Below are 15330 nucleotides of genomic sequence, written 5' to 3'. Positions count from 1 at the left end.
TTCGACAACGTAGCTTAATTTATTGCACACTTTTATCATTTTGCAAACAGATCTTCACAGTAACAATGCTTAAGAGATGAAAAGAAAACTGAAGCATTTTTGCTCCAAAAACAAATCCTTGGATCAACGTATCGTATTTACAGATATATACAGAAACACTGAGAGTATTGGGAACGTATTTCAATTTTTTAGGCTAATAGAAGCCTTGACCATCCCATAATTCCTCACTCCCCACAAAAAAAGAACACCTCTGAGACCAGGCCATGGGCCACTAAAAGGTCAGTTTGTGAATAATCCCAAAACATTCAAGTTTCTTGAGCATTGCACAGGCACTGGGGTTAAACACAAAACACATGTGGCCCCTCTTAAAAGATTCAGCTGTATTGTCACACTTAGCGCAGAGCTGTCAGATAATCATCTTTACATTGTCTGCGAGGAACAGGGACTTCATTTAAAGCACGAAAATAATCTCAAATGCACAAGATTTCCTCACAAATGTACTCTCTTAATAAATAGCAATGTAAGCGTTTAACATACAACACACATGACTGACTACTTCAAATAGGTTTCATTTAGAGACCAACTAAAATGTCTTTACAATGTTATGGCATGAATATAAGTGAATGAACGAGACTGGAAGTGGCAATTACCACTGCTAGAAAGATTAAAGGCACTCTATTGCCTTTTTGGCTGTAGTTTACACAATACAAAATAAGAGCGCACTGAAAACATGTCTTATACAGAACAATGCAATAATATCTTCTGCTGAAAAGTCAGTATATGTGACTAATGCTGAAAAATAAAATGATCCATCACCAATTCCCAGCAGCAAGTAATTTGCTATTCAGGAGCTAGATTCACAAAACATTCCCCCTACTTTTTTATTTTTATTTTTTACTTCTAAGGGAAGAACAAAACAGAACTTCGATGTGAGAATATTGAATGATGTTAAGTGTCTTGTGTGGATGAATGTGAGCACGAGCAATAAGTTGCTGCAGTTCACTTAACAGCCACCGGTGTCGCTAATAACAAGGGTTTCTCAATTCTACATAGAGCCCGTTTAAGAAAGCTCTTCGTTTTTCTTAAGATTGTTCTAAAGGGAAAACTTGAAGAATCTGAATTCCTGAATATAGAACTCTTCTTAAAAATCTTCGTAAATAACGCAACAGCGTTTTAATAAAAAAAAAACACAAAAACAAAAAAAACATTCAGTAACATTAGGCAGTTTTGATTTATATGCCGTTTAATGTTGGTGATCGCATTATTTTACATATGCATTTGATTACATTTGCTATCGCTTGTGTCTGCGTCGTCTTCACTTGTGTTTTGATCAGGAGATTCAGTAATCTTTCTGGTGGAAAGCTGGAAATGTCTGTCAATGGAAGGGAAAGAGTTAAGATGTTTAATGATTTTTTTTTTTCTTTAAACATTAAGCATTAAAACATAACACTAACTACATCTAATACAAATGTGATCCTGGAGCACAAAGCCAGTTTCAATTCTCACAAGTATATTCGTGGCAATAGCCAACAATACATTGTACAGGTCAAATTGATTGATTTTTCTTTTATGTGAAAAATCATTAGCATATTAAGTAAAGATCATGTTCCATGGATATATTTTGTGAAGTTACTACCGTAAATATATTTAAAAAAATTGTAATATACAGAGCTAAGGACTTAATTTGGACAACTTTAAAGGCGAATTTGCACCCTCATATTTCCAGATTTTAAAATAGTATCTCAACCAAGTATAATTGTCCTAACAAACCATACATATATGGAAAGCTTATTTATTCATAAATATATAAATATCAATTTAAAAAAAAAGTGTCCTTATGACTGGTTTCGTGGTCCAGGGCCACATATTAATATTACTAGGGATATGCACAAGTATTCATAAAGAGAAACCACTGATCGATAATGTAAAAAAATATTAGTCATGATTGTGCATAACATGACTTTATGCTCAGTTCAAAATTCAACTTTTCAAAAATGTCACACTCAAATAGGGAGATTGTTTTTCATTTTATAATTAAACCAATTTTCATCAGCGCTCAGCACATACGAGCACCCATTCACAGAGAGAGTTCACCCAAGAGAGAGTGCAAATGAATGCAACAGATGGCTCTATCTTGAGACAGTCTCTTTTTAAAATCCACATAAAAATAAAAATATGTTGCGCAGGGTGCTGAACTTTTTCATAAAGCTGATCAGCAAGTCTTCGGCGAATGCAATCCGATGACACCAAAGCCTGTGGTTTTCTTAAGGAAAGAACAAGAACTTTGCAAGAACTTTTCAAGAATTGCACATTCTCACAAACTTAAAATGTATCTAAACTCTTTCCCTGCCATTGATGAGTTTTTCCTGCAGTCCTGTTATGGATCGTCTGAAATAGTAGAGCATCTCCGGGTTCAAAAATGAGCGAAGAAGATCTACGTAAATATGTATAAATGGAATTTTTGTTAGAGCTTTGTTAGAGCTAGCTTTTTGTTAGAAATGTGTTGGCTTGAAACTTTTTTATTAAATGCTGGCGGGAAAGGAGTTAAGAAATTCCTTCTATATTAAAACATTTTTGTGAATCTGGCCCCAGAACATATATGAATTCCCTTCAACCCGCAAAGTGCCTTACTGGGGAAAGTGCAATAGAACGGCACTTCTAACTTAAGAAGATTTTGTGCACATAGATATGGGTGTATAATCACAAAAACATGGTGGCACACAGGGAGATGCACACAGTTAATGCTAAACATTCAATTATAAGGTTCTCAGAAAAACAGATGTGTAAAACACTATGATTGACCATGTCTGCCAACAATCGCAGAACAGCAAATGTTTGCAATACGTACCATCATGTAAACTCTCTGATTTTATTTCAAGGGCAAACCTTCATAGACCATGAAACAGGACTTAGGACGGAACGCAGCATAATACACGATTGTGGAGCAAGATTTAGGACCAGTGAGAGTTCACTAAAAGGAACAGACTTAAAAGAAACACAAACCAACCACTTGTCACTTGTCGTGTTCTCAAATGGTTGAGACAAAAACTTGACGCTTAAAGCAGGACCAGGTAAATTTTCAACCTTCATAATATATTTTCAAGACTCTTGTGATGATACATCGACATATAATAGGTTGAATGACACGTCTGCCATAGCCTGACGGGGTCTGTATTGTTTTTAAACTTCGGGTTTCGGGTAGTAACCCAAGAACAAAAAGAACTACAAAATTCGACTGCTTTACGGCAAATACGTCACTTCCACTTTCACCACCCCCACTTCCTTAAATTCGGACGTGCGAGCCCAACTATCACTTGTTTGCCGGATGTTATAGTCATGTCTTGTTTATTTGTCTTGCCTCAAGCTATAATGCAAATCGATTTGTCTAGTTTTCAGATTCATCTATGGTAGCTGGATATTATAATATTGACGATTTATGGTTATTACCTACCACTGAAACATTGAACTGAAGTATCATATAGATTTTGTAAAACGGTAACCAATAGACTAGGCTACTATAATGACGCTGGCTTGTAAACATGAGCATCGCGATCATTTGGCATTTAAAAAATTAAATAAAACCCACGAAATAATATTCATATGACATGCTGAAACATATGCCACTGTACCTGGGATGAAGACATCTCACACGCGACGCAAGCAGAACTCCTGCATGTGAACTCCTCCTGCAGCGTTCAGGGCTATCATGTCAACAAATGCACGAGCACATCCTCTGATGTAGGAGGACAGAGTTTACGACAGTAGTAGAGGACAATACTGTTTCCCAACTGTAGGGGGACCCCGAGAGCAAAACCTACCTGGTGCTGCTTTAAGGTTTCCTAGGGCCTGTTCACACCTGGTATTCAGATTTGTTTTCATCGATCCGATCATTGGACGACTCTAAATACAGGTGTAAATGTGGTCTGAAACCTTTTGACCACTTCTAGAGATAGTCTGGACAGAATTGCGTTCGTAGTGTAGACACTCGTGGTCGAATGCATTCGAACAGCCACAAAAGACCGCCTACTCTCCGCCTACTGACCTAATGCGTAAACGTTACGGGCAGTGTGGCTGAAGCGCACAAGCCAGATTGGGTTTAAACTTTGCTGTCTGAAATCATAAGGTGAAAAAATGGCATAAGTTGCGTCGCTTCACTACCACTACCACAAATCCTCTCCTGTGGCCTCATGGGACAGTAAAGTGTCCACCGTATGCACACTTCAGAATCTCACCAGAAGCAGTAGGTCATTCGGGTACTTTTTTCATACTCTTTTATGAGAGTATTCCACTGTGAATTGGGATATACTTCTTTGTCACATACTGTTTTAAATCCTACTATATGGTTGCAAGTATGCGATTTCGCATGCAGCCCAGGTGTAAACAAGAATGTCTCCCTCATCTACTTGTGATCCGACCGACCAAAACGAATCTTAATAATAAACATGGCCAAAGTTAGGACACAATGTCAGTTCCCCTACAGTACGTTTGATTGGTTTGTTTCATTCCCTCAAGCCTGTACTCTATAATCAACCGCTGAAAACGCTCTACCAGATGAGACACAAGATAGGTGCAGCGTGAAGAGCGACTAACAACATTATGAGCTTCCACTAAGGTTCTGATTAAAAGAGAGCAGGTGTATTCAGCATGGGTCCTGAGATGGAAACCACTGACTGTGGGTAAAGGACACCTGAACAACCAATCAGCGTCATTCTCTCTTTCTCCATGGAGATGTTTAAACACGTGTCACCACTGAATAACCTTAAATGAAGCGTGCACTTCACCTCTGAATTCCCTCTGAAAGTAATGTGCCGAAGGACTGAAGGCTTGATGGCACAATGTGAGATTTAATCGATGGCTTAGTTCAGATGGCAGGAAATGATGTTGAATTGTGAACATACAGAGGATGTGTTTAAGTGTCCTTGCACAGTAGTACTGCACTGCAGCACTGTCATTAAAGCTCGTTTACATGCCCTTATGTCGAAGACCTAAATGAGCAAAGTAAATAACAGTTGTGTACTTGAATATATAGATCTCTGTTCCAACTTTGGTCCCTTCTGTAAAGTCTTCTGTACACTCGGCAACTCGATATGTATTAAATTATAGAAGCAGACTTGTCTAACAAATCAGGATGCAACAGAAATGTATGTACTTCAGCACCGAGCACAGCTCAAACAACAGCCTCGGTCATCCAGAAACCAAATAACTTTTTCATCCCAGCGTTCCCCTGATAGCTGTGTCTCTGTACATCCGTATCACGCATCTACACACAGGATAGGTTGGCTCCTCAGAGGCATTGGTGGCTAGTCGTGGAATTCACTGAATTCAGAGTGTGACTCGAGCACAAGCCTCGGTGGGGCTCATGGTGGGGGGACTGACTGACAGGGGCCAAGGTTCAGGCCTCACTACCTCCCTCCGTGTGCCTGGTGGTGGTGCGAAGAGGGCTGTCCATTCAGGTCGTTCTCCACCACTGATGAAAAGCCTTCTTTCTCTATGCAGTCGGCCAGCACCTTGAGCACCAGGCGCAAGCGACGGTCCATGGCTTCCAGGTGGGGCTGGATGAGGATGGGCGCCAGCTGGTCCTGCAGTAGCGATTCCTCCATCAGTGAACTCAGCTGGAACTCCTCTTTAGCCAACAGCTGTAGCCGCAGGAACGTCGACCTCTTCACTCTGTGTGGAAGAGAGAGAAAGGTAATAGGTACAACCAGGGGTGGTAAGTAATCAAGTAAAAATACTTTGATATTTTACTTAAGTATTTTTTTCAGGGATCTGTACTTTACTTGAGTATATTTTATTTGCATCTACTTTTACTCTTACTCCACTACAATATTAAAGGCAAAGTTTACTTTTTACTCCAATACATTACCCCATGCCCGCTCCAAGTATTAAGTATTTATTACACTTGATTTTCCAAACCGGTCTGGTCATTCATGGATGACGGGTATAGACTTGGAAAAGCTGACAAGTCAGGTTTGCCACACTAACGTTAGCTCAGTGTTTCCCCAACTTTTTTATTTTGCGGCAGAGAATTTACTATGAAAACATCGGTAACATTTTACAATACAGGTGCACTATTATAATTCATGCCTAACTAATGCACAGATAATCATGAGTTAATGTATTACTAATGAAGAACTAAACCATTTATTAATGATTACTGCATCAGCAACTAATGAACATTCTCTATGATTAATAGATTAAGTAATATATGAATTGTTATTAATTAAATATGACATCATTAATTCCCTAATAACATATTACATTAACTAATAATGTAAATTCATGTATTCAAAGCCATGCATTCCGACTCTCAGTTGTGTTTAATTCATCATTAATCATAACCATTGGCAAAATTATAGTATGACTTTACTTGTTGAGGCACATGACTATTAACTAATTGTTATGTAATATGTCATTGTGGTTATGGCTTTTGAATTAATTTTGAATTAGTTAATAGTATCTTGCTCCTCATCTGTTTTATGGAGCGAATGTTATGGAACATGTCTATTTTAAGTTTAACCCCTATACTGCGTTAAGGTGCTTCATTGTCTCCTATTAATTGCAAATCAAACAAATTCTTAATTGCAGTATCTAATCTTATCATTTGTTCATTTAAAACATTGCATATCAGTCCCAAAAGATTTTATCTGCGTAATTATTGATATTTACAGTTAATTTGAATATTTACTTTTTACTTTCGGTATTTGAGTACGTTTTAAATCTGATACTTTTGTACTTTTACTCAAGTGATGTTTGAATGGAGGACTTTCTACTTTTACTGGAGTATTTTTTTATTTAGGTATATATACTTTCACTCGAGTATAACTTTTGAGTACTTTTACCACCTCTGGGTACAACTATGGTGAAGTTACGTCATTTTAATTTGCTTAGTATGTAGAGCTTTACACGGACAGAGCTCAATCCAGTTGGAAAAAGGGAATTTACTAGGACTGCCCTTGACTAAATGTTTTTCTAGTCAACTATTAGTCGTTAATTTGAGCGGTTAGTCATCTAATTATGCGTGTACATTAATAAGCCAAATCTTAATAACTAGCCTTTAATTGCCTAATTAGCACGCAAACGCATGCATAAAGCTTGCCACAGTGCACCGACAAAATAAGTGGTTATGAATGTGTCAAACAGCAAAGAGACTCTCTGAACAATTTATTGATAAAGTTTTCTTTGTTTTAGGCTGCAGAGATTAGGGGTCAGATTTACTAAACAGTGCAAATTAGCATGTGAGTGCAAAAAAAAAAAAAAAAAGTTATTTTACATATACCACTGACATTGTAACAATACAAAGCAGGTTGAAAATCAGCAAACTTACACTTTAATCAAATCACAATATGGACTAGCATCTGTGATTTATTAAAGCGCACATTCTCAGTAAATGAGGACATGAACACATTAACTTGTTTTTACAGTAAAGCTGTAAGTTGTGTAGGCACTTTTGCAAAAAAAAGTTTTCTTTAGAGGAAAAATATGCAAGGTCTCAAGATACTTTATTCACGTTCAAAGATGCATTTTTTAAAAGGTCAAAGACATCCATCTAGCGCATGTTCACATAGAAAATCAATGAAAAATGTAGCACAGTGTAATGCAAAAACTTGTTCTGTGTGAACAGTCCCTTAGAATAATCAATTATGACAACATGCAAACTGTGACAAAAGCAACAGAGTGGTCTTTACCATGACCAGCTTACATAGCATAAGTATGCATTGATGTGTTTTTTGCGACCATCCATATAGATTGTTCTACAGCAAGGAAACATCCGCCAGAGGAAATAAATGTGAATGTTCAATAGCACAGCAGACAGCAGGATGTGTTTGTGTCAGTGCTATAGTGAATTACTGCACTGCAGTCACTCTCGCAGTTGGGAGGCTATTGCCTCAATTCAAGAGATGTCTCAAAGAGGAGAAACAAATAATCTTACCTGCAGCACTGAGTCAACGGGACCAGGATGGACATTTCATCATGTGAATGCTTTCCAAACCTGAGGGGTTAGAAAGAAACAGAAGTTGAATGTCTGATATTTTGTATTTTTAAATGGAGATTAATTGTATTGAATGTGTGCTTTATAGTGTATTTCAAATCTTAAAAGAATATATTTAAAAATAATAAATAAAAGGCCACTTAAGTGCACTTAAAGAGCACACTTTTATGACTGTTTCTTAACACACTTAAGTACACTTTAAAGTAAAATTAAAGGTCATGTATTTAATTCTTTTTATGTACTAAAGCACAAAAATACCATAACTCTGAAAAATAATGCAACAGTCAGTTACTCTACTTTAAAATATGCGTTCTGTGTTGGAATGTCTGGCTGTGTCCGAAATCGCCCCTTATACCCTTAAATAAGGCACTATTTGAAGGGACAGTCATTTGTAGTAGTGTCCAAAACCATAGTGGATGTTATTGACAGGACTCCTTCAATCCCACAATGCACCGCAACAATGAGAGTACAACTGATACTCAGTGGCTGTAGAGAATACCCATAATGCACTTGCTGAATGAATTCCTGTGTCTTGCCAGAAGATGGCACCCACTGCTGAATCAATTATCCATGCATTTACCAACCCGTAATATACAGTTATAATTATAAATTTGAATTGACTCTTCAGTTGTTTAATTAAGGTTTATATATAGTTTCCATGACAGAGATTTAGATAAATCTTTACATTCCAACTGGAACTACCAGTTTGCTAAGTTTCAAATTATTATTAAACAGCGAGCACAAACTATGCAAAAGTGACAGCCCTCCCGGGACTCCCGGGACAAATTCACTCAATCGTTTTCATTCACTCCTCCAAGTGGACTATATTAGTGGAGTAATATAGGAAATAGTGAATGGGTGTATAGGGGATTTTGATTTCGAAAACAGCATCTGTTTTTGTTTTGGTGTGTGTGATCCCGCCTACTGCTCATTTACCCAGTAATATTTCCACATCCCAGGTTGCCAGTTGGCGTAAAACAGTGGATTTCAAACAAACTAGGTCAGAGATAGCAGATTCTACCTGACCTAAAAAGCCAGAGGCATATTAAAACATGGATAAATCAACTCATCAACTTAGAGTAATTATGAATTATACGCCGATCAGGCATAACATTATGACTTTAATGATCTGGCAGGGCCAAATTGTAATGGCTAGACGATTGAATCAGAGCATCTCCACTACTTCAGCTCTTGTGGGGTGTTTCCGGTCTGCAGTGGTCATTATCCATCAAAAGTAGTCCAAGGAAGGAACAGGGGTGAACCGGCGACAATGTCCATGTTGTCCAATCAAACAGACGAGGTACTGTAGCTCAAATCGCTCAAGAATTTAATGCTGGTTCTAATAGAAAGGTGTCAGAATACACAGTGCTTTGCAGTTTGTTGCGTATGGGGCTGCATAGGCGCAGACCAGTCAGGGTGCCCATGCTGACCCCTGATCACCACTTAAAGCACCTACAGTGAGCATGTGAGCATCAGAACTCAACCACAGAGCAATGGAAGAACGTGGCCTGGTCTGATTAATTACATTTTCTTTTACATCACATGGATGGACGGGTGCGTGTGTGTTGCTTACCTGGGGAACACATGGCACCAGGATGCACTATGTTGTTAAGAACCCAAGGTATTTGCCGTCTCCGCAAAATCCCTTACTGGCGATCAAACTGAAAGAGCTGGAGTTGGAGTTGGGCAGGCAACAATATCAGAGTCAGCTGCTGCATGCACGCACAGTTGAACTTGAAATCAAGCGAGCAATCAAGCTCAAGGAGCTGGAGCTCGAACTGAAAACAAAATCGCCTGTTCACCCCTCAGCTGTTGATGCGCCTGGCGCGAGCGTGCCTGTGTCGTCGCCCATCACCGCTTCCACTCCGAGCCCTATTCCTGCACCTCGACGCACCCCACAAGTAAGTCAACCCGGATTTGATATTAGTCGTCAAATAGCACTAGTTCCGTTGTTCCGTGAAAGTGAGGTTGACACTTATTTCACTGTGTTTGAGCGAATCGCCGCCACGTTAAAATGGCCGCGGAATGTTTGGCCGCTGTTGTTACAGTGTAAGCTCGTCGGTAAAGCCCAGGAGGTCTGTTCAGCGTTAACGCTTGAACAGAGCTTGGATTATGATGTGATGAAGACCGCCGTTTTGCGCGCTTATGAATTAGTTCCCGAAGCATACCGGCAAAAGTTTCGAAATCATGTGAAAACCTCTAGTCAAACACATGTGGAGTTTGCCAGAGACAAGGCAAATTTATTTGATAAATGGTGTACTGCGAATAAAGTCGTCACGTTTGAGCAGCTTAAAGAGCTGATTTTGCTAGAAGAATTTAAGAATTGTCTACCGGAGAAAATTGTGGTTTACTTAAATGAACAGAAAGTGTCCTCTTTGTCTGAAGCTGCAGTTTTTTCTGATGAGTTTGTACTCACGCACAGAATAGTGTTTTCACCCGCAAAGCGTAACTTCCCCGATCGAGTTCGTAGTCCTAAGGATACCACAGTGGTACCCAAGAACGATTCAAGTGCAGATCGCAGCGAAAACCGTGAATGTTTTTACTGTCATGAGTTGGGGCATCTCATTGCCGTTTGCCCCGTTTTGAAGCGTAAAGCCGGTAAGAAAGCGACCACTTTTAAAAGTGTTGCATTAGTTGATCGACCTGATGTGTACCCTGAGCTAGTATCTTTAGATACAACCACTGAATCTGCTTTTGAGCCATTTATTTTTGATGGTGTCGTGTCACTTAAGGAAGCCGACTCTGAAACGAAAAGCATTCGCATGCTCCGTGATACGGGCGCGGCGCAATCTTTCATTTTAGAGAGGGTGTTACCGTTTTCTGAAAAGTCAAGTTGTGGTTCCAGTGTGTTAGTGCAAGGTATTGACCTCACTGTAGTTAAAGTTCCTTTGCACAGTGTCCATTTACGCTCTGGAATAATTTCAGGGACAGTTAAGCTGGCAGTTCGATCTGAATTACCTGTTAAAGGTGTATCGCTCATTTTAGGCAATGATCTAGCCGGTGACAAAGTTTTCTGTTTACCCGAAGTGATAGATGTTCCTGATACGCACGACGAGGATGCGTTGCAAGGGGAGTTTCCTGAAGTGTTTTGCACATGTGTAGTGACACGAGCTCAAGCTCATAAATTCAAAGATTCCGTTGATCTGTCAAAAACATTTTTGTGTGCTGACAATTCTGCTGAAACAGAGAAAGTTGATTCGGTTCAGTTGAAAGTGTGTGCACTTCCAGATGTTGATTTACCATTTGGTAAAACTACGTTAATTGAGGCACAAAGTGCCGATCAAAGTCTGTGTCACTGTTTTGCAGCTGCTGTCGAGCCGACTGTTTTGCCAGAACATCCTGCGACCTACTTCTTTGAAGATGGCGTTCTTATGCGTAAGTGGTCTCCTAGACATGTCAAGGATGACTGGGGTACTGTTTTTCAGGTTGTTGTTCCAAAACCCTTTCGAGAACAGGTATTGAGTGTGGCACATGACCATGAACTTTCTGGTCATGTAGGCATCCGAAAAACTTACGATAATCTTTTGAAACACTTTTTTTGGCCTTCGATGAAATCTGACGTTTCCAAATTCTGTAAGTCCTGTCACGCATGTCAAGTATCAGGTAAGCCCAATCAAGTTATCCCTCCAGCCCCATTGAAGCCAATACCCGTGCTTGGCGAACCATTTGAGCGAATCTTGATTGATTGCGTTGGGCCATTACCCAAAACAAAATCAGGAAATTCGTATTTGTTAACGTTGATGTGTGCGTCAACCAGGTATCCCGAAGCGATACCACTTCGTTCCCTTAAGGCTCATGCTATTGTCAAAGCAATTATAAAATTCTGTACCACTTTCGGAGTGCCGAAATACATTCAATCTGATCAAGGTACTAATTTCATGTCCAAAGTGTTCGCCAAAGTAATAAAAAAACTAAACATTAAACATCAAGTATCTAGCGCTTACCACCCTCAGTCGCAAGGTGCCCTCGAACGTTTTCATCAAACTCTCAAATCCATGTTGCGAACGTTTTGTGTCGGAGAACAGAAAGAATGGGATGAAGAGGTCCCACTCTTGTTGTTTGCAATACGTACCACGACTCAAGCGTCCCTTGGGTTCAGTCCTTCTGAGTTGATTTTTGGACACACTGTGCGTGGCCCCTTGAAAATTTTACAAGAACAGATTCTTTCTTCCGACCGTTCGTCTCCCACTACAAACATCCTAGATTACGTTAGCGCTTTTCGTGAAAGACTGCATAAACTCTGGAAGCTGGCAAAACATTCGCTTGATTCAGCCCAAGACCAAATGAAAACTCGATATGACCAAAAAGCTGAACAGCGCGGTTTCCAGATTGGAGACAGAGTTCTCGTTTTACTTCCCGTGCCTGGTTCAGTGCTTCGAGCTAAATTTACTGGGCCTTATGAGATTAAAGAGAAACTAAGCGATACCGATTATGTAGTTGATACCCCCGAGCGTAAGAGAAAGTCGAGAGTTTGTCACATTAATATGCTAAAGGGGTATGTGACCCGTCCTAACTCTGAGGCTAAGATCCCCGTTGTTACTGTCGCCCCAGTGAATGTACCACCGTCAGATTATTCGCCTGAAGTAGACGGTTTGAAGATGAATAGTGCTACATTCTCAACTGCTCGGTTATCCAACTCAGAGACTCTGTCAAACTTTTCAGCAAAATTGTTACACTTGTCTACGTCTGCCCAGGCTGATATACAAACTTTGGTGGAAAGATATCCGACTTTGTTCAGTGACTATCCTACCACTACACACGTGATAAAACACGATATTGATGTTGGGTCCCATGCACCTGTTAAACAGAACGCTTATCGTGTTAATCCACTTAAGAGAGACCTGATGGGGAAGGAAACTCATTATTTACTTGAACATAACTTAGCAGTCCCTAGTTCCAGTCCATGGTGCTCACCATGTCTTCTCGTCCCTAAGCCAGACGGTACTTCGAGATTCTGTACAGATTACAGAAAAGTTAATGCGTTGACTAAGGCTGATTCATTTCCACTGCCACGCATGGAAGACTGTGTTGATCGTGTGGGAAATGCTAAATTCGTAACAAAACTTGATCTACTAAAAGGTTATTGGCAAGTGCCGCTCACAGAGCGGGCCTCCGAAATCTCTGCCTTCGCCACCCCTGAAATGTTCCTACAATACCGGGTTATGCCTTTTGGCCTTCGAAACGCTGGAGCTACCTTTCAACGTTTAATGTCCATTGTGTTATCCAATGTATCAAATTGTGAGGCATATTTAGATGACGTTGTGTGTTATGCTAACACTTGGGAAGATCATCTGAACACTTTAGAGGAAGTCTTTAAACGTCTCAGAGATGCTAATCTTACCTTGAATCTAGCTAAGTGTGAATTTGGATGTGCTACCATCACATACTTGGGTAAAGAAGTCGGTAGTGGTCATGTTCGCCCACTGAACTCAAAAATTCAGGCTATCCTCGACTTTCCAGTCCCTCAAACGAGAAGAGAGCTCCGCCGTTTTTTGGGAATGACCGGTTACTATCGATGTTTTTGTAAAAATTTCTCTGACGTTGCTAGCCCTCTCACTGGGTTACTGCGAAAAACAGCCTCATTCAGGTGGAATTCTGTTTGTCAATCTGCTTTTGATGCTCTGAAAACTCTGCTCTGTAGTACACCTGTCCTCGTTGCACCCAATTTTGAAAAGCCATTTCTGTTAGAAGTTGATGCTAGTGGTACTGGTGTTGGTGCTGTCTTATTGCAGACTGGTACGGATGGTTTGAATCATCCCATCAGCTTCTTTTCAAAAAAATTCTTGAAGCATCAAATTCACTACAGCACCATAGAGAAAGAGGCCCTAGCCTTGATTCTTGCCTTACAGCACTTTGAAGTGTATATCGGTTCTAGTGTACAACCTGTGACTATCTTCACTGATCATAACCCCCTTACATTCCTTCAACAAATGTCTAATGCCAATCATCGTTTAATGCGATGGTCTTTGATCTGTCAAAGTTACAATCTGAAAATCTGTCATAAAAGAGGTATTGAAAATGTCATTGCTGACTCACTATCCCGTGTCAATCAGTAAAACATTACGTGTTTTATTTTTATGGAGGGGGGTGTTAAGAACCCAAGGTATCTATCTGTTTTAATCTGTCATTTGTCTGTGTATATACTCTTTCTGTATGTATAGTTGTGTCTGTGTTCCAGGTGGGCGTGGTTTCCACTTACCGGTGGAGAAACACGGATTGGTCCCTCTAAACACCTGACCAGTACTTAAGGACCGCCCCAAACACTCAGCCTTTGCCTTGTGCCTCGTTGACTTTGTGCTATATCGCCCTCGTTCTTCGCTTCCAGTGACTTTCTGATTATACCGTTCGTTTCGTCATCGTTTGTTTGAGAGTGTCATGCCAGAGAGATTGTGAGTGTTTTAGGAGGTTGTGAGTGTTTGTTTATTGTTACCATCTGATTATCCACTCTATTTTTGATCCCTGCCTGCTTGACTACGCTTATTGAACACTGAATCGGATTTGTTTGCCAAGACCCTGTATATACAACTGTAAATACTATTGTATATATTTTTACCACTTTAAAAGGGGGGGGGGTTAGACACCAATTTATTTATGTTTATCACTTTGTTTATGGTTAAGGGAGATAGGTAAGTTAAGTTGTGTTTTGTTTTCTTTATTTTTTTGGTTAGGTAATTTAGGTTCAAAAGAAGATTGTTTTGTTTATTGTTTTGGCCGTGTCTGCCCCTTTTGTTGAAACCCTTATTTTCATTGTAAATAAACTTGCATCATTTTGATATCTCTCTGGTAGTGAGACTCGCTTCCTTTTTGTTACGGCTGACCCCTAGCGGTCGTAACAATGTGAAGAAGGCAAGCCGGCAGAAGCAGTGTGATGCTTTGGGCAATGTACTACTGGGAAACTTTGGGTCCTGCCATCCATGTGGATGTTACTTTGACACGTACCATCTACCTAAGAATTGTTGCAGACCATATACACTCTTTCATGGAAACGGATTTCTGTGGTGGCTGTGGACCCTTTCAGCAGGATCATGCGCCCTGTCATGAAGCAAAAATGGTTCCAGAATGGTTTGGGGAGCACAATCAAAAGTTTGAGGTGTTGACTTGACCTCCAAATTCCCTAGATCTCAATCCAATCGAGCATCTGTGTGCTGAACAAACTAGTCTGATCATCCCTTGCAACTTACAGGACTTAAGGACATCTTGGACTATCTCTGGAAGTGGTCAAAAGTGGATCAGCTCAAAAGGTTTCAGACCCCGTTTACACTCTTAAACATATTGGTGCAGTTACCATAGCACAGTTTCCGGGGTCTAGTGGAGTCAATGCCTCGATGGGTCAGAGCTGT

The 15330-nt window shown here is 40.0% G+C and overlaps 1 protein-coding gene across 1 annotated transcript in view; it reads right to left on the bottom strand.

Annotated features, from left to right (window-relative positions):
• Positions 1 to 15330, bottom strand: part of fam20ca (FAM20C golgi associated secretory pathway kinase a) — a 111459-nt gene continuing 96129 nt past the window's right edge. The window contains exons 9-10 of the mRNA XM_067423102.1: positions 7931 to 7990; positions 1 to 5667 (exon numbers count right to left, since the gene is read on the bottom strand). Coding sequence (XP_067279203.1) covers positions 5403 to 5667; positions 7931 to 7990 — 325 coding nt within the window. The 3' untranslated portion in view covers positions 1 to 5402. The remainder of the gene's footprint in view (positions 5668 to 7930; positions 7991 to 15330) is intronic.

Source organism: Pseudorasbora parva, chromosome 2, assembly GCF_024679245.1.
Source record: "Pseudorasbora parva isolate DD20220531a chromosome 2, ASM2467924v1, whole genome shotgun sequence".
Taxonomy (NCBI): domain Eukaryota; kingdom Metazoa; phylum Chordata; class Actinopteri; order Cypriniformes; family Gobionidae; genus Pseudorasbora; species Pseudorasbora parva.
This window is presented reverse-complemented; position numbering and strand designations above follow the sequence as displayed.